The sequence below is a fragment of the Sciurus vulgaris genome (genome assembly GCF_902686455.1).
Source record: "Sciurus vulgaris genome assembly, chromosome: 1".
NCBI classification, from domain to species: domain Eukaryota; kingdom Metazoa; phylum Chordata; class Mammalia; order Rodentia; family Sciuridae; genus Sciurus; species Sciurus vulgaris.
The window spans coordinates 137,543,659-137,567,862 of record NC_136461.1 but is presented as its reverse complement, the minus strand read 5'-3'; the positions used below and the strand labels follow the sequence as shown (position 1 = coordinate 137,567,862).

At 38.3% G+C, this 24,204-nt stretch overlaps 1 protein-coding gene across 1 annotated transcript in view; it reads left to right on the top strand.

The window, feature by feature from the left end:
• The first annotated feature begins 492 nt into the window (after positions 1-492).
• Positions 493-24,204, top strand: part of CA8 (carbonic anhydrase 8) — a 98,907-nt gene continuing 75,195 nt past the window's right edge. The window contains exons 1-3 of the mRNA XM_079156175.1: positions 493-858; positions 2,052-2,243; positions 16,717-16,841. Of these exons, the coding sequence (XP_079012301.1) occupies positions 759-858; positions 2,052-2,243; positions 16,717-16,841 (417 nt within the window). The 5' untranslated portion in view covers positions 493-758. The remainder of the gene's footprint in view (positions 859-2,051; positions 2,244-16,716; positions 16,842-24,204) is intronic.

Here is a 24,204-nt window from a genome sequence, read left to right as displayed (position 1 = left end):
ACTATTTCAGAAAATTTCCACGCTCGTTTTCACTGTGTTCTAAGGACGAATTAAAAAGTAAATACTGAGCAATCAAAAGATTCCGGGGGAGAAATCCTTTTTAAATTTTGTTATGGGGTCTGCAAGTTCTAATTTTCCCCCCTCCATCTTTCTCCTCTCCAAGTCTCTTTCTTTCTAGCATTTCCTGGAATAAAGATGAAGATAAATAAATGGAGAGAGCGCGTGTTCCAGGTTGGGGTGTGGGGTCCCGAGGGCTGACCTTAGGAGACTTGCGGGGCTTTGGAAGGGTGAAAAGGGCAAGGGCAGCCAGAGATGGTGCGGACGACCTCACGGGAGAGCATGGGGTGCCCGTGTTTCTTCTGTGGTTTCGCCAGGTAGTCCCGAAGCCCTGTTTCCTGCTGTTAGCTCCGTGGGTCCCCAGGCCATTGAGCGAAGGGGGCGGATCCTCGCGTGCAAACACGCCCCGGCCGGGTTTATAAATCGCCGGTTCCTTACTCCCGGACCTGCCTCTCTCTACCCGGAGTGCAGACGCGCGCCGCGGCGGGTTGCAGCAAAGCTCGGCGCTGGCGGTACGCACGTCGGCCCAGCGCCTCGGGCACTCTCTTGCCCGCGCTCCCACGCCCACGGCGGCGCGCTCACACTCCTACGGTGCAGCACCGCAGCGCGCGCGTTCACACTCCCACGCGCACCCCGGAGCGCTTATCCAGGCTAGGCGCAGTCACTTCTGGAGAGAGCGCTGAGACACCCGCGACTTTCCTATGGCTGACTTGAGCTTCATCGAAGATACCGTCGCCTTCCCAGAGAAGGAGGAGGATGAAGAGGAAGAGGAGGAGGGCGTGGAGTGGGGCTACGAGGAAGGTAACAGACCGCGTGTCGGGGTGTCTGGCACGGGACGGCGCGTCAGTGTCCTGCGGAGCTCAGGGCCCTGCGCCCTGCGGCTGTCGAGCACATCCACTCCTTCCCACAGGAGTCTCTGTTGCTTTCCGGTTTCTCTGAGGTCTTTCCAGGCGCTCCAGGGAGGCGTGCCCGCCACCTGCGGTCTCCCGCTGCCTCGGTTCGCGACCTGGGCGGCTGTGGGGGTTTGACCCTCTTGCGGCTGTTCGCACCTGCTGCTGCCAGGCGGCGGGTACTCAAAAGAGTAGCCAGGAAGAGCCGCGGTACGCGTTAATATTTTGAGGTGGCCGGGAAACTATTAGTTTCTTACTTTGTATTCTTTTCATGACGGATACTATCAACGCTCAACTCTTTATAAAACTTGTCCTAAGTTTCAAACTAAATCAGTGGGCTTGGGTTGACTTTTTATTAAACAGAAAATTTATCCCTGAAGGCGTATGGTTCCCAATAGCTAAGTCTTAGTGCTGATGTTTACTACATATGCTGAAACACAGGATGTACAATTTTAATTGTAAAATATTTGGAAGGAGCACGTTTATGTATATCTAGCTATCTTTACGCACACTTTACTGCATATGCATTTCTGATACGACAGTGATAGTTTTTAGCTCTCACTAAGCATGTTGAAAGTTACAGGTATTTCTTAAGTCCTAAACATAATTGAACAGGAAATTTTTTTTGTTGTTGTTTTTTTTATAATCACTTTATAAAACTTTACTTTAATTTAAGATAACTTTAATTTTCCAGAGCCATTAATTATTATATCTATGTGGACAAATGCAGACAAATAGGATATTTCATTAGTTAAGGATTTTGTATGTGTATCTGATAATATTAGCTCATTTATATAATGAGTGCAAAAATTTACACACATCATATTTCATTTGTAGAGTTGTGGTAGTCAAGACTCTTTGTGAAGGCTGGGGCGCTTGCCTAGCATGTGTGAGGCAATGGGTTAGATTCTCAATACCACATATAAATAAATGAATAAAATAAAGGTCCATCAACAGCTAAAATATATATGTGTATAAAATTTTTAAAAAATCCTCTTCATAACATGAGAGTTTTTAACTAGTTTTCACGTGTTTAATTCTACATTAATTTACTTTTTTCCTTAACCTGTTCTTGATTTTTTTATTTTTTCATTATGTCCTTAGGTGTTGAGTGGGGCTTGGTGTTTCCTGATGCTAATGGCGAATATCAGTCTCCTATTAACCTAAACTCAAGAGAAGCTAGATATGACCCCTCGCTGCTGGATGTCCGCCTCTCTCCAAATTATGTGGTCTGCCGGGACTGTGAAGTCACCAATGATGGACATACTATTCAGGTTATTCTGAAGTCAAAATCAGGTATTTTAGAAAACATGTTCATGCCCTTTTGTAAACTAGAAGTCTTCAGGAACTTAATGGAAAATGATTTAACTTGTTTGATTTTAAAGTTACAGCTAACAAAGCTCTATTTTCAGGACACCTTTTTATACCATAAGATACATTTTTGGGGGAGTATTCTGAAACAATTTTGAAAGGATAAAAGGGTCAAATTTTATGAAGATTTCAGTTGTTAGTATTTTTTTGTGTAGTGTTACTGGAACCACCTTAGTTTTGTGAACTTTGTGAAATATAAGGAAAGGTGTACCAATTCTATTTTGTTCTAAATTGTTAATTAGCTGAAATCATTTAGATACTTATAATTCTGTTTTGCTACTTTGTGAAACTGAAGATAGAATTTACTGACATAATCTGGCATTTAAGATAGACTTTGCAAATTAATTGTTTCTACTATATTAATATTAATTATAGCACTAAAAATCCTCTAAACTAGAACATTTAAGTGGCAAATGAAACTCTTGCTTTTATTTATTTTTTAACTCCTCCATCCCCAAACCTCTTTGAGATGAATTGGAAATATTTTATGGAAAAGGGTAATTTTCAAGGAAATCAGTTTTTAGTGTAAAGTTAGGGGAAGGGAAAACAGGTTTATTTAAATATTAGCATTAATATCATGTTTTTGTTTTTTTGTTTTTTTTTTTTTGTTTTTTTTTTGTTTTTTTTTTTTTTTTCTTTTTTTGTGGTGCTGAGTATTGAACCCAGGGCCTTGTGCTTTCAAGGCAAGCATTCTACCAACTGAACTATATCCCCAGCCAGTCACATTTTTTTAATAGTGAAAAATAACTATCTTTCCCTCTTGGAAAAAATGTAAAATTATTTTCAAATAATAGGTCATGCTTGATAAACAGAAACTTTTGAATTAGTTCCAAATCAACAAGTTTGATATTTCAAGTCATACAATATTTAGGTTTATTACTAGGTAAGGCAGGTATTGATTTCCAACTATGGATTTTTTAAAAAAATATTGTTTTAGATGTTGATAGACCTTTATTTTATTAGTTTAATTATATATGGTGTTGTGATTTGATCCCCAGGGCCTCACACATGCAAGGCAAGTGCTCTACCACTGAGTCACAACCCCAGCCCCTAAACTATGGATTTTTAAAAATATTTTTAGCTGTATATGAACACAATATCTTTATTTTTTTTATTTGTTTATATTTGGTGCTGAGAATCAAACCCAGTGCCTTGCACATGCTAGGCAAATGCTCTACCTCTGAGCCACAACTTCAGCCCTCCAACTATGGATTTTTCATTCACCATGAATGTTTCTGAGCTTTAAGTTAGAACCCAGGAGGGAGTCTTAGATTCATGTAGTCTTCCCTGTTGTCTTGATAGCCAAGATGGGGGCATCACCCTGAGAGATCCTTAGTTTTATATATATTTAGTCAAAGAGACATATATAATGTAAGTCAGAATTTTGGGGGGAAGGTTTATCTATGATGGGACAGTGTATATTATTTTTAAGTATATTGTGAAGTTATTGAATGATGACTGTTCTGGCATATAAAAACACTTTAAGGTACTACATGTATATGACATGATGTGTTTGTTGATTGCTGACAATCTGAATAGATATCCATTTGTATTTCTGGAAATAAATGTTTATAGATTCATACAACAAAAGGCATTTTGCATTAAGCACCAGGATGAGTATTGGTTGTCTACAAATGGCTAAGAGCATTCTTGAGGACTCATTGTCTAGTGAAAACACAATTGTTTACAATTCTAGTGTAAACATGATAGGAACCTTTTATAAAATATTGGAGCATAGAGAATGACTAAGTACAAATGCCACATTGAGTGTGTCCAGTCCTGCTTGAAAATCAAATTTACTTCATCAAATTGGACTTACTTTTAGTTTTGTAACTGAAGATTGAACATAGGGGTATTTCATTACTAAACTATATCCCCACCCCTTTTTATGTTTTATTTTTAGACAGGGGACAGGGCCTTGCTAAGTTGCTGAGGCTGGTCTCAAACTTGGGTTCCTCTTTCCCCAGCCTCCTGAGTTGCTGAGATTATAGGTGGGCACCTCCATAACTGACTGGACTTACCATTTTCTTAAGGTGCCTTCTTAAAAATTCGTGATCTTCCTTACTCCTTAATTCACCCCCAGCTGGAGACTGCGTGGCCATGTCCACTGTCTAGCCATGAGAAGTTTCTTCCTCACCTACCTTTATTTTCCCTTCCTCCATCCTCCACCCCTGTCCACTGAGGAAGAACTCTGTGTTTCTGTCTCTGCTAATGTGAATGCACTTAAACTCTTCCTCCTTGGAGACCTTCCTCCTTTAGATGCCCTGTCACCTTTCTGCTTCTTCAATGCTTTCTTCCTCATTGTTTCTTCCCTTTCAGTATTTCTGCAAACAACAACAAGCAAACAAACAAACAAAAACAAACTAAAAATACCACATCTTGACCAGTAGATTATTTTTTCCTAGGGGATTTATGCTTCTTAAAGAAAAAGTCTGTAAACCCTGAACACCCTATCATTCATGTATTTGAAAAAAATTTTCTTCATCAAAATGGAATATAGACATAATTTAAATAACCGAATATTACTATATTTCTGTCTGTCTCTGCTTGTACCCTGACCCTCTGCACTGCAACTTCTGTTCTCTAGTGATGGCTGCTTTGAACCTTTTTAGCTGTTTCTCATGTAGTCACCTCCATATTTCCTAATAACATGTTTATCCTGTTATGCTCTGATGTTTAGTATATTTTTGAATGCCCTACTATGGAAGATAAGGCCAGTTCTCTTATTTCTCTTTCTTCTTGTGATTTCACTCCTACTCTTGTATACTTAAGTTGTATTTTTATTTAAATTAATACTCAGTGTTTTTTATTATTTTGATTAGGTAACGATTATTTACTGCCGAGACTATATTCTGTTTCCTTTATAAAATAATGCATATTTTTTTTCCTGGATTTAATGTGTTTTTGTTCCTTTATTTATCATAAATTCACTTTCAAACTCTGACAGATCACAGATCTTCTCTCAGGACATACAAAAACATACAAAAGTCAGTACTCCTGCGTCTTGTCCTTTCTTTTGCTCCTTGGCTCCTTGTTCTTCTTCTTGTCTGAATTGCTGGCTCCCCAGCCTTCTTTACAGCCATCACTTGCTCTACTAGGACCTTGTACCTTCAAAGTCCCTTTATTTTCTTTGTTGGATCCCATCTTTCCTGAAGGCTGTGCCATCTGTCATCCTCTTTTGGGACTGCCCTGTCATTTCAGGGAGTTTATTGTTCTGTTCCCTCTTATGTTCACCTTCCAGGAACTACTGGATTCTTTGTGTATCTGCCAGGGTGTCCTTACTCCTCACACTTGATTGGATTTGCCTGGGATGGCTGTAGTTTTGGAAGTAGTTTCTGGTGTCATTTGTTGTTTGACATCATGGCTCCTTTGCCTTCTAGCTTCCAGTCTTGCAGTGGAAAAATCTAGTGCCATCTGCTTTTCAATTTCCATCATGGGCCTTAGTGTGTGTTTTTTATTTTATTTTTTTTCACTCTGTACTGGGCACCTGGTGAGTCCTTTCAATCAGAATAATTGTATCTTTATTTCTCAGAAATTTTCTTACATTTCTTGTATTATTTCATTGATAAGTTTTAATTTTTTTCCCTTTATTCCTGACTTCTTTTTACCTTTTTCTTCTGCTTTCTGTTACATTTCCCCAATTTATACCTTTTAGTTTTTCTGTTAGCTTTTATTTTTCTGTCCTCATATTTTTAATTTCTAAAAAATTGTGCTAATTTTATGGAAAAAAGTTTCAATTTTTAAAATACAGCATCCTGTATTTCATGAATATAAGCTCTTTCTTCACTGATTTCTGTATTGCTCCTTTCCTCAGTCCCACGTGTCTCTGTTAATTCTGGATTCTTCTGTTTGTTTTTGTCCTTCTCTTTCATTTTGGAGGTGCTCGTCAAACATCTAGTGATTTTGGTTCTTTGTTCATACTTAAGAAGGAGTTTTAAAAAGTGCACATGATCAGGGATTGAGGTCTGGATTGACTTCTGGTAATGTGATCAGGCAAGGACCTGCCCACATGGAGGAGTCTTCGTAGATTCTGTCACTTTCTGGGAATTTATCTACCTTTTGCTTGTATTTTGGGGTGGGGGCTGACTCACACCTGACTAACCACATTCTGACTGTTGGCCTCAGACTGGAGAATGTCACTGGCATGTTCACATTCCTTTCATCCTTTGCCAGAGAAGGTGAAGGGTAGCTGCCTGGCCATAGGAATGAGATCCAGAGGCCTAATTGCTTTTTTTTTTTTTTTTTTTTTTTTAAAGGATTTAAATCCCCTTTCTTGTTTTTTCTTTCCTACTGTGTACCTCCATATCCTGAAATACCTAATGCTTCTACCTCTCGTCTTTCCTGGTTTCTTACTCCATTTGGTTGCTATAACAAAAGACCTCAGACTTGGTCATTTATAAACAAATAGGATTTATTTCTCACAGTTTTGTAGTCTGGGAAGTTCAAGGTGCAGGGGGATACACTGTCTGGTAGGGACTCACTCTGATCCATGGAGGACATCTCACGGCTGTGTCTTCATGTGGCAGACAGACAAAAAGGGGCAAAGGGGCGAATGGGCTCCCTGGAACCCTTTTGTAAGGCACTAATCCCATTTATGAGCACAGAACTCCTGACCTGATTACTTCATGATTACCTCTGTAGGCTCTAGCTTTTAATGCTGTTGTGTTCGGGAGAAGACAACAAACCGTAGCGACCAGATTCTGTGGTAGGACTTGCCTACCTACTGTGGGCTTCCCCGTCCTATAGCTTCTGTTTTGCCAAATCATTTACTACCTTTTAGGCCACTTAACAGCTCTCTGGCATTTTTTGTTTTGTGTTCTGCATTTCTCTTCTGCTATCTCCACTCTTCTCCATTTTACTTATGCAAATTTTTATTCTTCTAACTTAGTGAGGATTAAGAAAGGTGGGAAGATGAATGTTGGAGTACAGTCTTCCTTGTCTAACTGGAGGTACCCACTTCAAATGTAGTATGCTGCCTTTTTACATTTAAAAATTCATAAAATATGCACAGCTTTTTAAAAAGAAATTAAGGCTGAATTTGTATACACCACTCTGCTGAAAACTCAGGCCCCTTTGAGGCTTCAGTGGTCTGGGAGCCTTAGTTTTTCTTTCCTTTCATCTCTCCCTCTTTCTCCCTCCCTTCTTCTCTTTCTTTGTGTTTATATTTTAAAAAATCATAGAAATTTACCTAAAAGGATACAACAATTGTAGTGTACTTTAAATGCTTATACTTACCAAACTACAGCTTGGTTTGGAGATACTGCCTTTATATTTGAGGTATTTCATGAGCATGTGCTTGCTGCTCCATCCAACTACCTGTGATTCTGTTGTAACTTTTCAGGCTAAGGTAACTGGTGACTTTGTTGTCCCCTAAATCCAATGGGCACTTCAAAAATCTTGTAGTACATTAACTCCACTGCCTTAGAAATGAAATTTTTGGAACTCCTCTCCTGTTGGTCTCTGTGACACATAACGTTCTGACATTTCTTAGTTTTGATTGCCTCTTTTCTGCCAGTTCTTCATCCTTCATGATCCTTAATAATGGGATTCCTCAGCGTTTCCTCCTTGACCCTCTTCTCGTGTTGCATGTACCCCATAAGCAGCATGCCCATACATAGTGTGTGCTCCTTTGTACAGCCAAAGCATTTAGGAAAGGGACTGTGGTCATAGATTCTCCCTGTGAAATGGGTTCCTGGAGGGCAGCCAATCCAGCCTCCCTTCTCAGACCTTCGGGCAAGATTTGTACAGCATCAGTTTGAACATCTCAGGGAAGGAAATTCATTGGCATTTGAGCAATTACAAAAGTCAGAAAGTTCTGTAATCTCCGCCGTTGTTTTCTATTTTAGGACTCTGGACCTATATAGAACAAATATAACTGTACTCCCACACAAAATCCAATACTGACCATTGTCATGGTACCACATAGTTGCCACTTTTTGCCCTTCTGACATGTATTTTGTTCACTCAACTAATATGATGGTCCTTCACCCCTTAAAAATTACTAATAGGAGTTAAAAATGGGCTTATCTCTAAGAATCAGACATACAGTATAAATATCAGCAGCCAGGAAGAAGATTGAAAATAGCTACTGACCGTCTGTTTCATCTGTGGTATTGGGAGTCAGTATGGCTAAGAGGGGACTGTCAGAAATGGGCAAGGTGCGGAGAGTATGCCTGGTTTTCCAGTTGTTTGACTTGTCAGAAGCTGGAGTTGTGCACTTGTGCTCCAGACTTGCATGTTTTTGGGTTTCCTGTGGCCTGAAGGGTAGAGCTGGCAATCTTTGTTTTACCTTATGTAAGGAGTCATACATTCCTTGGGTGAGGTAAACCTAAATCATGACTAAAACCTTCCCTCTGGGAGGTTACACTGGAAGGTCATGGAAGATAGGTATACAGGGAAAGATGATTTTTGGTGGGAATTATCAGGAAAGGGTTTGTGGAGAAGGTAGCATTTGAAGTGATCCAAATGTGTGAACAGCATATGGGAGGAAGAGACAGCATGCAAAAGAGACACGAATGTGGAAGAGTCCAGATCTGGATGGTATGAGGAAAGGAAGATCCTTTAGCTTGGAGGGAAGATTCAAGGTAAAAGGGTGTTAATGGGAAATGTAATAGAGAGGGTGTATTGGGGCATATTCATGAGGGCCCTGAATAGACTCTAAAGAATACAGTCTTTTTTTTCTCTGTAGAATAAAGTCATAATTAATGTGTTGCCTTAGAAAAATTAACCTGACAACATGGAATGAGATGGTGTCTGAGAGTGAGTTTGAAGTTCAGTTCAAGAGATTAAACAATCCAAGACTGAAGCCATCACAGGATCAGTGGAAAAGGAAGGGTGATGGAGATTTCTGAGGAGCAGTTCATAGAACTCCAGGAATTAGCCATGTGGAGAAGGGAGAAAAAGGAATTGTTAGAGGTGGCTGCCTGTTGGGTCTTGCCACCTTGCCTTTGTTCCACACTAGACATATTTTCAGGGAGACAGCCCCTCCCAATGTGGAGTTGAACCAAGCATTGTGTTCTTGGTGTGACCTAACCACACCACTGCCTTGAATGTGGAGACATTAATTAAACCTGCCACCATGTATCATTTTATTTTTCAGAGGACAGGTGAATCATTGTGTGCAGGAATCTTAACATTTAAGGCTACATACAAATTAAAATTGAACATATTTAGGGTATGAACAGTAGCATAAATACAAAAATATTATTACAGTAATCCTTACTTATTGATTTAGGGGTATGTTCCAAGTCCCTTGGTAGATGCCTGAAATGGATTATACCAAATTCTGTATACACTGTTTATTTCTATCCTACATACCTATGATAAAGTTTAATTTATAAATTAAGTATAGAAAGAGATTAACAGCAATAAATCATAATGAAATAGAACAATTATGAAAATATACTACAATAACAGTTATGTAAATGTGATCTCTCTCTCTCTCTCTCTATTCAGTATTTTCAAGTTGTGTTTGACCATGGGTAATTGATACCACAGAAAATGAAGCAGCAGATGAGGGTTACTGGTGTGTAGATTTCTAGCCTGAGTGATTAGATACTTAGGTAGTGAGAAGGTGGGGAACTGCCCAGGCCTGTGCAGTAGCATGTCATTCCATCTGAATATCAGGAGTGTATTAAAGTAATGACATTTTTAATGGGCCATCGGTGGGAGAATTTGCTGTTCAGGATAGGTCATTTGTGCCCTTCATGGAAACTTATTATAGAAACTTTAATTAGGAAATTTTACTTCTGGGTCTTTTATAATTCTCAATACTAATTTTAGGCTAGAGGATAAGTATTAATCACACCCCTCCCCCAAAACATGACAACTTCTTATACTGTTTCTTAGCAGCCTTGCTGATACAAAGATGAAATTATTGAAGACATCTTGATATTGTTTTTGCTGAAGAGGTCCTATGTTTTTTATTTATATGAGATGTCAGGGTTAAATTTCTTCATGACTAACTTATTTATTGTTTTGAGAACTTGAATTACTTAGTTGCTTTAATCTGCTTTACTTTTCTCAGTGTGACTGACTGACCTACTCTCCGTGCTATTACTGTGATCTCTACCTTTTTAAAGCTGGGTACCAAACATAGGGTCTCATGAATGCAACCTGAAAATACCTCATGAATCCAGGCAAATACTCTTTAACAATTCCTGCCCTGATCTCTACCTTTGAGAGCTTGAATATATGTGTGTGTGTATGTGTAGTCACACACACATATATATATATTTTTCTACAGCTTAATTGAGGTAAAATGAAGTACAATAAAGTACTTTATTTAAAGAATGTAATTTGATCAGTTTTGACATGTATTTAATCAATACAATAATATAAAAAGCACTTACATTACTTTTTAAAAAATTTGAAATCATGTAGACTGTGTTTCCTGCATGATTTTTTACATTAGAAATCAATCACTTTAAGATATATAGAACCCCACCCCGACATGTCAATTATTTCAAAATGAAATGGCACACTTACAAATATCTCAGAGGTCATGGAAGAAAGCACAAGAAAAGCAATCAAAAAGTGCTTTGAACTAAGTGATAATAAAAGCTTAAAATATCAGGATCTCTGAGATGGAATAGTATTAAGATGAACATTTATAACTTAAAGTACTTGTATCAGAAAGAAGCTGGAATAACAACCAAAATATTTTCAAATTATGTAGTAGGAGGGAAAAAATAAGAGTAGGGGCAGAAATGTGTGAAATAGAGAAGAAATAATACAGCTAAACTTTGATTAAAAATAAGTCTAAATTAAGAAAAAAATAAGAACACAAAAATTAATATCAATGGAAAGGGAGCTATCAAAATACCCTACAGAAGTTAAAAATATATTAAGGTAATATTACAATTGTATGCCAACATAACACATATATATATTAATCAGCAAATAGTTTCTTGGTAAGTACATGCTTTTAATAGCAGTTATCAGTTCCCTTGAATAGGAAGAGTAATTAATTCATAAGAATAAATGTACTGGAAAAAAAAAAAAAAAGAATAAATGCTTACTAGTCATCAGAAAATCTGTGGCCATTCAGGCTATCACATGCAAACCCAGAATCAGTCAGAGGCCAAATCTTAAAGAAGTTTCCTTCTTTTGTTAGTCCATGTGAAGTAGCTTCATAGCACCTGGGTTTTGTAGAATTCTGTAGATTATTGCCTTCTAATCAAATATTGCCTGTTGGCATATAACTATGGCTTTTAAAGAAATTTGGACTACTGTTGAGGATTTTGTCTTCTTCCAAACAAATCATTCTTTTGAGAATTCATCTCTCTCTCTTTTTTTTTTTTTTTTTTTTTTTTGTGGTACTGGGGATCGAACTCAGGGCCTTGCACTTGCAAGGCAAGCACTCTACCAGCTGAGCTATCTCCCCAGCCCAAACAAATCATTCTTTTACAAATGTTTGATTTTGGATCACTTGGACTTTTTACAATCACAGTAGCATCTCTTTGGACACCATAACAATGTTGGCTAAGATTTTCTGCAGGACAGTATTTGGATTTTGAATTGTAAGCCCCATTGATAGTCCAGAGCACATTACAACACCACATAGAGCCTTATTAAATACAATGGGCTTATAAAGCCTTATTAAATACCATAGGCTACTGCTATGGTTGAAAGGTGTTTCCCATAATGCCATGAAGTATAGTTCTATGTCAATTCTGCCACCATTGGCCATTCTGTTCTACAGTGCATTCAGGTTTTAGGGTAATTTCAGGGTTTCTAGGAAAACAACCGAAAGCATGTCTCAAAGCCTATGAGGGTGATCCATAGTTTCTGATGAACTAGTGGTGAGGATTTTGACCAAAATATCCTGGGAGTCCTTATTTAAGACTCAGATAGGGCCTTTCTCTAAGAGCTGAAGATATTTATTCTTTATATGAAATAGAACTATATATGAAAGAATGAGAAGAGTAAAAATATTGATCTTTGCTTTGAAGACTTAAAATGTTGAAAACAAATATTTCTTTTGGAATGTTTTATGAATGCCTTTGGGATTTCTTAAAAGTTAATCTGAAGTTTTAAAATCTTCAAACCTATTAAGAATAAAGTAGTTGGGCCTTTGGGTCCCTTAGGGGATATGTCAGGGGCCCATTAGTGTTTCTCCTCTGGTTGGAGTGTGGCTTTAGCAGCCTTTTTCTCCTGGCCTTGCCACCTTCGCCTGGGCCATGGCAGCAGCTTTCTCACTGGTGGGGCTTGCCCTTTGCTGTTCTGATATGTGTGCAGACACTGAAGTAGTATTTCACAAGGCAAAGACAATCATGTTAGTCTCCTGCACAGAAGCCCTCAGTGGTTCCCTGCAGAATTAATTCTATTTCCTAGGCTGCAAGTCTCCTACTGAGGCCCCTGTTATGAACCTGCCTCTGACCATTGGTAACCTCTCTTTTTATTCTTGGAACAAAGTTATGCTATTTCACATCTCTGAGCCTTTCTAAGCCTCTTCTCTCTGCTTCATTTGTACTTTTCTTACTTCTCTTAGCTTGGCTATCATCATCTTCAGAAAGTCTTCCCAACTTCCTGAACTTGTTTTTGACTTGGCTGGCTTCTCTCCTACTACCTGTCCACTTTCCTTTTCTGTCCCAGATGCATCCTACTTGGACTGTTAAGTGTGATTTCTTCATCAGTGAAAATGCCTGGCCAGTACTAAGACTGGATCCCTTCACTTTATATATTCAATGGTCAGCACGGGACCAGGCATGGAGTTGATCTCATTTTGTGTGTTGAACTCAAGTGAAATGAGCAGCAGACTTCAAATTATCTGGTAAATTTATTTTTAATAAAGGATTATATGAGCTTAGATTCAGGTAAATGTACATACACCCAAGTCGTTTGGGATTCTCAAATTTTGCAGGAGTTTCCTCTGGGAAACTTCTCTTTTTATGCCTGATAAGCTTAATAGTCATGCTATTAAAGAGCATTTGAAAAAAAATGTAGGTAGTGGCAAAGACATCCATTTATTGTATAATTCTTTTCACAAGTTTGTTATTTTAAGAATATTTAGCATGTTGTTTCATTATAATTTTATTGAACATAATGTCATCACAACTAATAAACCTGCCAGTAACCAAGTATTGTTCACCAAAAATTGGCATTCATTCATGTAGGAAAAGAGCAGCACTTTGATATGACTGGTTTCTTTACAAAAATGATATAAGGTGTAAAAAGGAAGAATAATATTTTAAGGGTATGTTGCCAAATGGATAAAAGTGAGCTGCAATGCATTTTTAGTTTTATAAATAATTACTATTGGGGGATGAACAGGTAGTACTTTTACCTAGCACCTCATAGAACTATAAATTCCATATATATATTCATTTTTAATGGCTTTGTATAGCCACATGATTTTAGTATGGTTTAACTTTAGATTATTCATTTGCAGCAAAATGAAAGATACCCAGGCTCTAATTCCTAGTTGAAAGCCACCTCATTGTCCCCTCTTCCTGGAGGACCAGGCCTGGACAAAGAGTTTCCCTTTTCTGTGTCCACTTCTACCTCATAGAATATAAGATCCATAAGAATCTTGTTTTGTAATTTTATTGAATGTAATAACTTTGCAACTAGTAGACTTGTCATACAGAGACCGAATAACACTCAGTGAAATTTGGTCTTCATAAGTGAATGATTTTACATATCAACACGGTAGAATGTAAGAACCATGAAGGCAGAAATTTTGTCTGTTTGGTCAAAATCAGTGTGTCAAGCATTTCATGCAGTGCCTGGCACAGTGTAGTAGATGATCAGAAAACATTTATAAATGAACTCTCTTGGGGCTCTGGACTTCTCCCTATCAAAACATGGATCGGTGTCACTTGAATTTCCAGGTATTTCTAATAAAAGCTTTTATCTCCATGTTTTAAAGGCCTATTGCTTTTAAAGAAAAGCATTGGGATGTCAAATGGGGAGTATAGTTTTGTAAGGTAGATCTCTTTTTGGTCCCCTGAAATCGCTGTTAAGACCAACTATATTTCCATTTCCATTACAAAGTACTGATAGATTTTGTAATTGTTTCATAGAGATATTGAGAGAGAGAGAGAGAGAGAGAGAGAGAGAGAGAGAGAGAGAGAGAGAGAGAGAGAGAGAGAGGAGGGAGAGAGCATGTGTATGTGTGAATGCTCACAATAGTGTATGGGACGATTTTTTAAATCCTCTTTCTCATTTCATATGTGCTTCATTCATTTTCATGCTGCTTTCTTCTTTCTTAGCAACATGGAGCTGAGCCTCCTGTAAGACAGTTTTATTGCTGCCTTTTAAAAGTAGAGGGTTCAGAATTAACTGATTGAAGCCCCAGGTCAGGTCATTGCTGTGTGTGTGCTTACTCCTTCCACTGATACAGGCTGGGATGCCTTGTAAGAAAGAAAAAATCCTCTCCCTCTTTCTTTTCTTTCTGAGTTGGTTGGCAGTATGCAGTAGGTAGACTTATGGTCTCCTTCTGGGTTTTTCTTAAGACCAAGTTTGGACAGCCATTGGCAAAGGAGGTGGTGAGGAAGTTAAACAGAAACTGTGGCATCTACTTGAAATAAAAACAATTCACACATTCTTAAATCCACATCATGCAATGTTTATTGAAGAGGAAGATGGAGTGAGCCTGCACCATAGCTATGAATATCTGTAAACCTTTTTGATCCACATATTTAGATATTTTTTGGATTGTCTTGGAAAATAGGATGAAATGTAGTTCTCAAAGGAGGAGCTGTAGTTCAGAAATCTAGGCTTCAAGAATTCATTTTTATTTCACATTTAAGATACTGACATTTGGGTTTTCCTGTCATTCTCACCTGGGGACATGGACCAGGATATTCCAGCCCTGGGCTCTGTCCTGGGTTTGCTAGCTGGATGAATAGAGCAGGTCACACTTAGCCCTCTTCAGCCTACCTTTCTATTTTGCTGATGGGGATGACAACATGTACCCCTGGGATTTGTTGTGTGACCTAAAGCAGGCCAAGCACGAGCAGGAACACTGAAATCCTGTGGGGTGGTCTGATTCTAATGGCCATGTATCTCACGTTTATCAACTTTAAAAATTAAAGTTACTTTTTCTTATGGACGCTGTATTCCTTTTTTGGTTTGAGCTGCTGGAAAGCTAAGAACCAAATTTTTAGGGCATGGTTAATAAGGAGTTCATGTCCTTCATTTTCTATGATAGATTTCTCCATCTATTTTCTGTTGGCCTCTTTATTTCCCTCTGTTTTTCTACATAATTTACACTTTCTGACTATGTTTTATGTTTGTGGATATAATCAGCCTTAAATCCTGTTTAGAATAAATTATTAGGTAAGACCCAATCAAACAAATAAATATCCCTTCATTAGTTTGCTTTCTTGTCCATCGAATTTGAGGAAGGACAGCTGTTTCTCCAGGACAGGGCTCTCGTTTTTCTTCCTCAGAGGCAACTTATGTGTGAACAGTAATCTGTTTCAAAGATCCCTCTTCTATGGTGGTGGTGGTGGTGGTGAAGGTTGTCAGCTCTTTGACCAAAAATAACCTAAAATTCTTAGCTACTACTGTTTAGAATTGGAAGTTGATAGAGGAAACGTGCCCGGAATTAAACCACCTTTATTTGTGTTGAAACTGGCCCATTTGTCTGTAATAAACTTTATTTCAAGTTTTTACATATGCTATCATGGAGCATTTAGCTAAAATACTTTATGTCTTCAAAACATGTTATGCAAATGTGCTTTTCATTATCATATGATGTGTCCTTTTTTGGGATGAAATTCTGGATCATATCCAGAAATAAGGAAGAGGGACAGAGCCCTGTAGAACTGTTGTTAATATTTTGAGTATTGTTACTAGTTTATTAAGATTAAATTTCATTTGCATTCTATATGATAATGAGTGGTCATCTGTTTTATAAGTGTGAGTTCATTGTTAAGTGACTCAGTGCTTATTCTGTTCGTGAATTATTTTGTTAACCTATGCCTGTTCTCTAAATAATAGCCTGCTAGTGCCAATTGGTAATGTGTAAGTGTGGTTTACTTTATTGATAAATCTACAGCAAATTATTGGTTATTCTGAGATTAAGATCATCTTTTTGTCACCTGACCAGTGCTAAGCTTAAGTCTCAGGAGGAGTTGGCTTTCCTTGTCTATTCCTGGACTGAAAACACATGAGACGTTAAAACATACATACTATTTCCCAACTTTTTAGGGATTTTGAACTTCTACTATATCTGAATGAGCACTTGCAAGAAGTTTGGACCAACTCAAATATTGTAAATTTGCCTCAGAGTTGTGATATATTTCTCATTTTTCCTTTATAAATTTAATTTGTGGAGCTCATAAGAGCATTTTGGTCAAACACTAACAATAAAACCTGAAAAATCTCTAGTGATTATAATGCTGTACTAAAACATTTGTGATGTAATTCAATAAAATTTATTTTTCAGTTCTCTCAGGAGGACCTTTGCCTCAGGGGCATGAATTTGAACTATATGAAGTTAGATTTCACTGGGGGAGAGAAAACCAGCGTGGTTCCGAGCACACAGTTAATTTCAAGGCTTTTCCCATGGAGGTAAGAATAATGATCATTGTGTGAAAGTCTTATTCAGAAAAGTATTCAGTGATCTGCTGAGAATGAGTAAGTATAGAAGAAGATGCATAACTCTTGAATTTTGTCAGTTTATACTAAGATAAAAAAATACTTAATGAAATATAAGATTGGGGGCAACAAGTGAAACTCCCCACCTGCTTTACTGGGCTGGGAGCATGCAGGTGGGTAGCTGGCCTTAACGGTGATCCATGCTAGTATCCTTACTGCTGTAGACATGCTGTGGTCTTGGCACATTCATCTGGTCACTTTTGTAGCTTTGGGAAGGTGATGAGCTGGAAACAAATAACTGTTGGAAGAAGCTCAGGAACAATTAAAACTCTAGCTTATTTAAAATTGGTCCCCAGGCTTTTGGGGACAGGGGGATTTATAGAGAGTGATTCTTTTGTCTGCAGTCTTCCCTCCTCCACTTACCTTTTTAGTTGACTCCTACACTTTCTTCAGTACCCAGTGTCATATCTTTTATGGAACTTCTTCTGAGTTCCTTCCCTAGGTAGAATTTATCTCCCACTCTCTGTGTCCCCGACCCCCGACCCCTGCCCCCTGCCCAATGTACTAGATGGTCATGATAGGTCAGTTCCATGCACTGAACCCATGGACTGGCACATGTCATGTCCCCTGTGTCTTTCTTGCTGACCTCGGATTGTCTCCCTCTCATTCCCCTGTCAACTCTGTTGTTTAGCTCACTATAGGCACATCATAGACAAGCATTCCATGTTGGTGAGGTTGAGGGGATGTCGCTGTTGGTCCAGGCCTTGTCTGTGTCTCTTTCTATAAGGAACCTCAATTCTCCCCAGGAAATAGCCCTTCAGAAGCACGCACGAGCGTGTTTTCTTTATTCCCACCAACCTGTCTTCCTTACCCCTTTTCCTCCTCCACCCTCCTTTCCTCCCTCCTCTTTTCCTATTTTCTGGGTCATCTTTTCTAAGACTTTGATTCTCAATTATATCAGCTCCAGATTTTAATCTCGATCCAGAATCAAATAGATGACTGTCTAGTGGGTTTTCTGACTTGGGTGCCAAGTAGAGATGATGGATCAAAATGATCCATCCCTAAAAAAAAAAAAAAAGTATACTGTGGGGGCTGCAGGAATGCCAGTCTTCTTTCTGTCATTCCCATCTGCACATATGCTTAATATTAAACATGGAATTGCTCAGATCAGATAGCAGGTGCAGTACCACCTCTGTGACTGGAAATCACTATTGTATAATTTTACATAAACTATACATTTATGTTAAAGGATTACATTGGAATGTTTCTTGGAATTAGTGTACTAATTTTTACAAATCCTTTTTGAAGCTCAGGATATCCATTTTATTAAAGAGTCTTAAAAGTGAAATGTGAGATGTTTTAGGAATGAAGGGGAAGAAAACCGCACTGAAGTCTATTGAAGATGAAGGAGGAGTGAGGACCATGAGAGAGGACAGTTCCTTGGAGGCCTCAGTGCTGAAGGTCTTGATGTGCTGCCTTGCAGGGAGCTGCCCTCTCAGTGCCTAGAGATGTTCTCTTATTTCTGCTGTGTTAAAACAACCCTGTATCACCTCTGGCTACTGCTCTGTCCTCAGCCAACCTGAGAAGGAAACATCCACACCAGAACACATCAAAGAGGAAAGAGTTCATTTGAACCTGCTGGGTGGTGGAGGGCAAGGGGTCTGGCCGGACAAGCCGTGTCCTCTTCTTTGGGCTTCAAAGGCCATTTCTTTCTTTTTGTCCCAGTCAGTCCTCAAATAATCCCTGACTTTTAGGGAGAGATGGGCATTGTGGGGTAGGCAAGAACTTCTGGATGAGAATTTGGGGACTTTGCTTGTGACACAGAGTTTACAGCCTTGAGAAAGTTTAATTAGATTAGGGGAGTCAGTGACCTGTGATCTTTGCTGTGTTGTCAGGTAGAATTTCCGGACCAAATGTTCAGACTGGTCTGGCTACTGGGTGGCATTTTAACTGCTCCGGACCATTAAGCACAGGTAATGGATTGTTTTGAGTGAAGATTAAATTCTGGTAGTGAGGCTTTGTTTGTGTAGAAATATTTATATTTAGGATAATGGAATTCTGATTATTTTTTCCAAATAGGTAATGAGTAATATTTATATTCTTTGTTATCCCAGATTACCCTTGATATAACACTAGAGAAAATACTTTTTATCAGTCATCTGACATTTGTGCATTGCCATACATGATTGAATGCATAAATACGGTGAGGGTGCAGAATTAGAGGGAGATCCCTGCAAACCATTTTTTTTTTTTTGAAGCTGTGAATATATATTGTAATGACAGAGAATGGGGCTCCAGGTGCATGAACATTCAGAAGTTATAATGAGTTGGCAAATACAGGGTTGCTTAGATAGCTGACGGCTGGTCTCCTGGTCCTGAACAGCCACCAGGATCACCTTAAACCCAAGAATGTGGCCGACAGGATGGTGGAGAGTGAGGATTCGGACTAGGTATCTTTTTGAGCTCATGACTTTTTTCAGTTTTTTTTTTTTTCTTTTTGAGTACAGTGTCCATATTTATTTATATTTTAAGACCAACTTTAATGTCAGAATCACATGCCCATTCATTGATTTCCTTTTTGTTGATTTCACTTATAATGGAATGTCTGGTTTGTTAAACAAATGGTATAAACAAGTATTTATTATGCCTGTAACCTGTAGCATATAAGAACAACTTTTAACAGAAATCCATCAACCTCTTTCCCCTTGACTTTTTAAAATTATTTACTGTAATTATAACAACAACCCTGAATGTATTTTTACACTACCAGGAATCAGCACCAACACTGCTTCAAAAGTTAGCAGTTTGTGAATTCCAGCCATTTCAGTGCAGCTCTTTCAGTAACAAGATGGATAAAGCCTGCATTTGTGCTTCCCTTTCTTGAGATTTGTGGTTTTCAGAAACACGCATGCTTCCACAGCCATCTGAAGCTTCTTGTCAGGCTCTCACCTTAAACCTGAATTCTGTTATGAATTCTTTAGGTTTATGCCTAAATGACAGTGCCTTACTGAGAGAAAACAACTGTGCCATGTTTTCCAACCTGGTATCTGAAGACATAATGGATGTACACATATTAAATATTTTCTTACGAATGTCTGTGTTGTATTTACCAGCTGGAATTTTTTCCCTTAATGTGTGAGTATTTTGCATTTTGGTTGTTGATTTAAGACAAGTTTGAGATCAACTAAAACTAATTCTTGTCTGTTTTTTCTTCTGACCATGGAAAATTATTTTCTTTGGACATCATTAGATGTCTTAACTTGTGAAGTTCAACTTCAGTGCTATGAACTTGGCTGTTCTGCTCTCACTAGTCAGCTCTATGCATCCACCTTTCCACTGGGGTTATTTATTCCAGTCACATGAATTTTTATTCTACATCTGGAGCTTCTGGGTATTCACATCATACATTCAGACTGTACTTCTATAATTTGTGGACACCATCATTTTTTTTTGCTGCTTCAAAGTAGCTCAGCTCTGTGGTTTACATAATTCTTCATAAATGATGACCAGTTTTTACACTTAAAGAGCTACTCTCATAACTTTAGGGGAGAGGAGAGGGCATCCCAGTATTTAGATTTTATGCTGGTTCATTAATTTTTTTTTTTAAAGTGAGGGGAAGACCAATGGCATGGCTAGATTTTAGTTTTTCTCAGTAAGTCTACTGCTCACCCTCTGCTGGCTTCATCATTTGATAAAGGGAGGTTCTTTAATAACCAAATGTAGGAAGGACATGGTCTCAGAATCAGTTATAACCTAGACGTTGGATAAATTAAGATTTTTAAAAAGTCATGACATTTCTGTTTTGCTCATTTCACTACAGATACATGATGGTTTGTTAGGGATGGACATTGATCCTACCCACAGACTAGATCATGTGTGGGGAGCGACTTTCTTGCCCTATGGGCCAAAATACCTGCTATTTAAGAGTGACTCATCCAGTAAGAGATCCAGTTCTGTTGCAGGACACTTGCTTATCTATATTTATATTGTGTTTGAAGAGTTGCTATTGCTTTGTGTCCTCTGAAAGCGCTCAGAGATAAACAAGCCACATACCAGCTGTTTATGGGAGGTTGAGTGCATTAGGTAAATAGACAATAAAGGTGTTTCTTGTGCAGAGCAGCGTCCTTTGATTGTGAAGAATCCAGGCTTGGTTGCAAAATAGGGCAACAAAAAAATGATGATGACCATATTTCATAAAAGAGTGTTCATCCTAAATATTTCATTGCCCCTCTCCATTTGGCACTCTACCCTAAGTGTGCCAGCCTTCCACATGTTCTCATTTCTTCTTTTCAGGAAAGTGGGAGTGTCTACTGTGAAGTGTTCTTTTGGTACAAATGACCTGGTCTTTACAGTTGCTGCTTCCCAGGTCATTTGCATATTCACCAGAAGGCGACGAATTTATTCTTTTTGTTACTTATTTTACTGCCCTGAGGAGATCCCAGAAATAGTTTGCCTGGTTAATACTGAAATTCTGACCTTCTCAAAGTTATTTTATTTCTAGTAACATCTCAAATAGAGCATTCTGGTTTGTGATCTTTTCTAAAGAGATCCTTCCATTGACTTTCCAATGAAATTGTCATATGAGGACTTTATGAGACAGAATATCATGAGAATTAGACATATAAGATAACCTAATGTAAGCATTTTAGATTTAAAAGGAACTTTCCAGATCACCTAGTCCAAACACCCATTTAGCATAGGAGAAATTCGAGGGTTGAAAGGTCAAGCCTCATTGGACAACTTGTGGGAAACCAGAATATATGATCTGATTGAAGAAGAGTGTGGGCTGGTTACTTATGTATTCCATTTAAGGAAGAATCACCTCTACTAGTGCTGCTATTTTTTGCTAATGATCCAGATGGACACAGCCTGTTGGGTTCAACAGGCTGAATCCTCAGCCTACTGCCCATGTGATGGGCTATTACATCTGTAGGTACCCCAGATGCAGAGGGGGCTTAGCCTTGCATAGGAGGCAACAGTGACACTGGCTTTGTGAAGGCACTGGGGTATGATGTCACTAAGGTGGGGCCCTGCTGTTCCCTGAACACTGGTCATCTTAGTCTCACCTGCTTTACCTAGGTTCTCACCCAGGACTAGAGAGGGAAACCATTAGCTGAGAGTCATACCCCCTCAAAATGGTCCATGCGCTCGCTGACTTCTGTTCCAAGAACATTTTTTAAAAAACTTTCTAGGACCAATCAGTTCCTAGGAAACTCAACTCTAGTTTGAGTTTCTATTTGTACCTGTAGTTATTATTTTGAAATGAAGTGCTTTGGGGGAAGAAAAAGAGCAAAAAAAAAAAAAAAAAAAAAAAAAAAGCATTTGCCATTCAGAGGAAGTTGATTAAGGCTAACGGAAACAATTTGCAACTTGAACATTCAGCTTCTCTGTGTAGTTTTATTATTTTCACCAAAAAAGAGGAACATCTATTTCTTAATATAATAATTATTATGATTTTTTTGTTGGTCCTCTGGAATATCCCGCTGGGCTGGTTAATTGAACCTCATGCCTAAGCGGAGGAAGGAATTAGAACCTCTCTAGTGGCCATAGTTGTGGAAACTCCCTCTCATCTTGGCAGGAAGAAAAGAATGAAGAACAAAAAACAAATTTTATGTTTCCTGAATTCTAATGAACACTTGCATTTTTACTGCATAAAAATCATGGTTCCTGCTTTGATTCAACATGTTTATTTTTCATTTATTAAAATGAATTTTATGCAGAAACCTAACAGTTTACTGAATAGAAAATAAATTATGATGTTAAGCAAACAGAAATGTTCTTTTAGCTATGCCACGTGACAGGGCAGTCTGCCATCCCCACTCAGAGGGAGAGGGGAACGAGGCCCGTTTGACCTTTGCACAGTCACTTTGCAGGCACCTTTGATTTCACTTTTGTAAGTATTTCCTTGGTAGATCATTCTTTGTCATCACTTGAAGATATACAAAAGGTTGTTTTGACAAACTAAATTTGGAAGAAGTGTTTTTATTATAGTTGGTTTTATGACATAAGACAAATTTGTACTAAATTTAAAAATTAGTTACTATAAGCGAATATGATATAATGTATGGGTAATTATATGCTAGGGTTCTAACAGATCTAAATTCTACCATAAAATACCTAATCTCTCAATATGCTTTCAGATAATAAACACACTGATTTGAATATGAAATCTATACCAGTGTGGCTATCTCTAAACTCATATCCTTTTGTCTGTCCATTCATCCATCTCTCCATCCCTCCATTCAAAGACTGTGTCATTGTAGCCTATTGTTCAGGCCTTTGACTAAGGAGATAGTGATAGAGGTTATTTTTCCTAAATGGGTGAGTCTTGAGAAGATATATTTGAGTGATTCTGTGTTCCAACCTGTCTATGGAATATGCAAATTGTGGTCAGTAAAAGTTAATAAGAGGGAGATTTGAAGAGATTTATTAGACTATAAATGTCATTTGTGATGCAAATGATTGTCAACCACATGAAATATTTGTCCACTAGTAAGTCAGAGGCACTGTGCTATATGTAACCCACTCACGGGTTCTTGTTGGCTAGATTAATTTCAAGTAACCTAACAGTCAGAACCAGTGAGACACAGGCTAGGAACACCATGATAACAGGGAAGAATCAAGAAAGATGTGGGTTCTGGAATGTCCTAGGAAATAACGGCTCAGTGTAACCACCTCAGTGCAAACAGTGTGGCAATGAGTCAGAAAACCGAGATTTGATCCAGGCTCTGCAGTCTTGGGCAACCTATTAACCCTCTCTGACTTCGACATTCCTACCTATAAAAATGGCTAGCACTTAACTGAGGTGGGCGGAGTCAACACTTCTGTTTTCTATGATGAGGAAGAGATGGAAAGCATCAAAGGGGAGATTGTGGTTGTGATGCTAAAAAAACTTGTGAAGATGTCCTGAAGGGGGATTAAAAAAAAAGTTTTTGTTGCTACAAATAAAAAAGGTGGAAAATATGAATGGAGGAAACAGTGTGAAGTTTTTTTTTTTTTTTTTTCCCTTTTAATTGAATCAAATGATGTTAAGAGATTTTTAACTCTGTAAGACCTTAGCCAGTATAACAGCCATGGAAGTTTTTTTTTTGTTTTTTGTTTTCAGTGTTTAGGAATGACATCTTGCCTGTGACTTATGGCAGTATGACTCAGTGGTAAAATGCTTGCCCAGCCTGGAAAAAGCCCTGGGTTTGATCCCCAACACTGTGGGGTGGGGGTTGGTTCAGGGATGTTCGTGTTCTTTCTTGTTAATGCTTTGATGTGCTTGAATACACCTTTTCTTTGAGCTTTGCAGGGCTCCGCACAACAAAAGTGTGTTATAGAATCCTAGAACAAC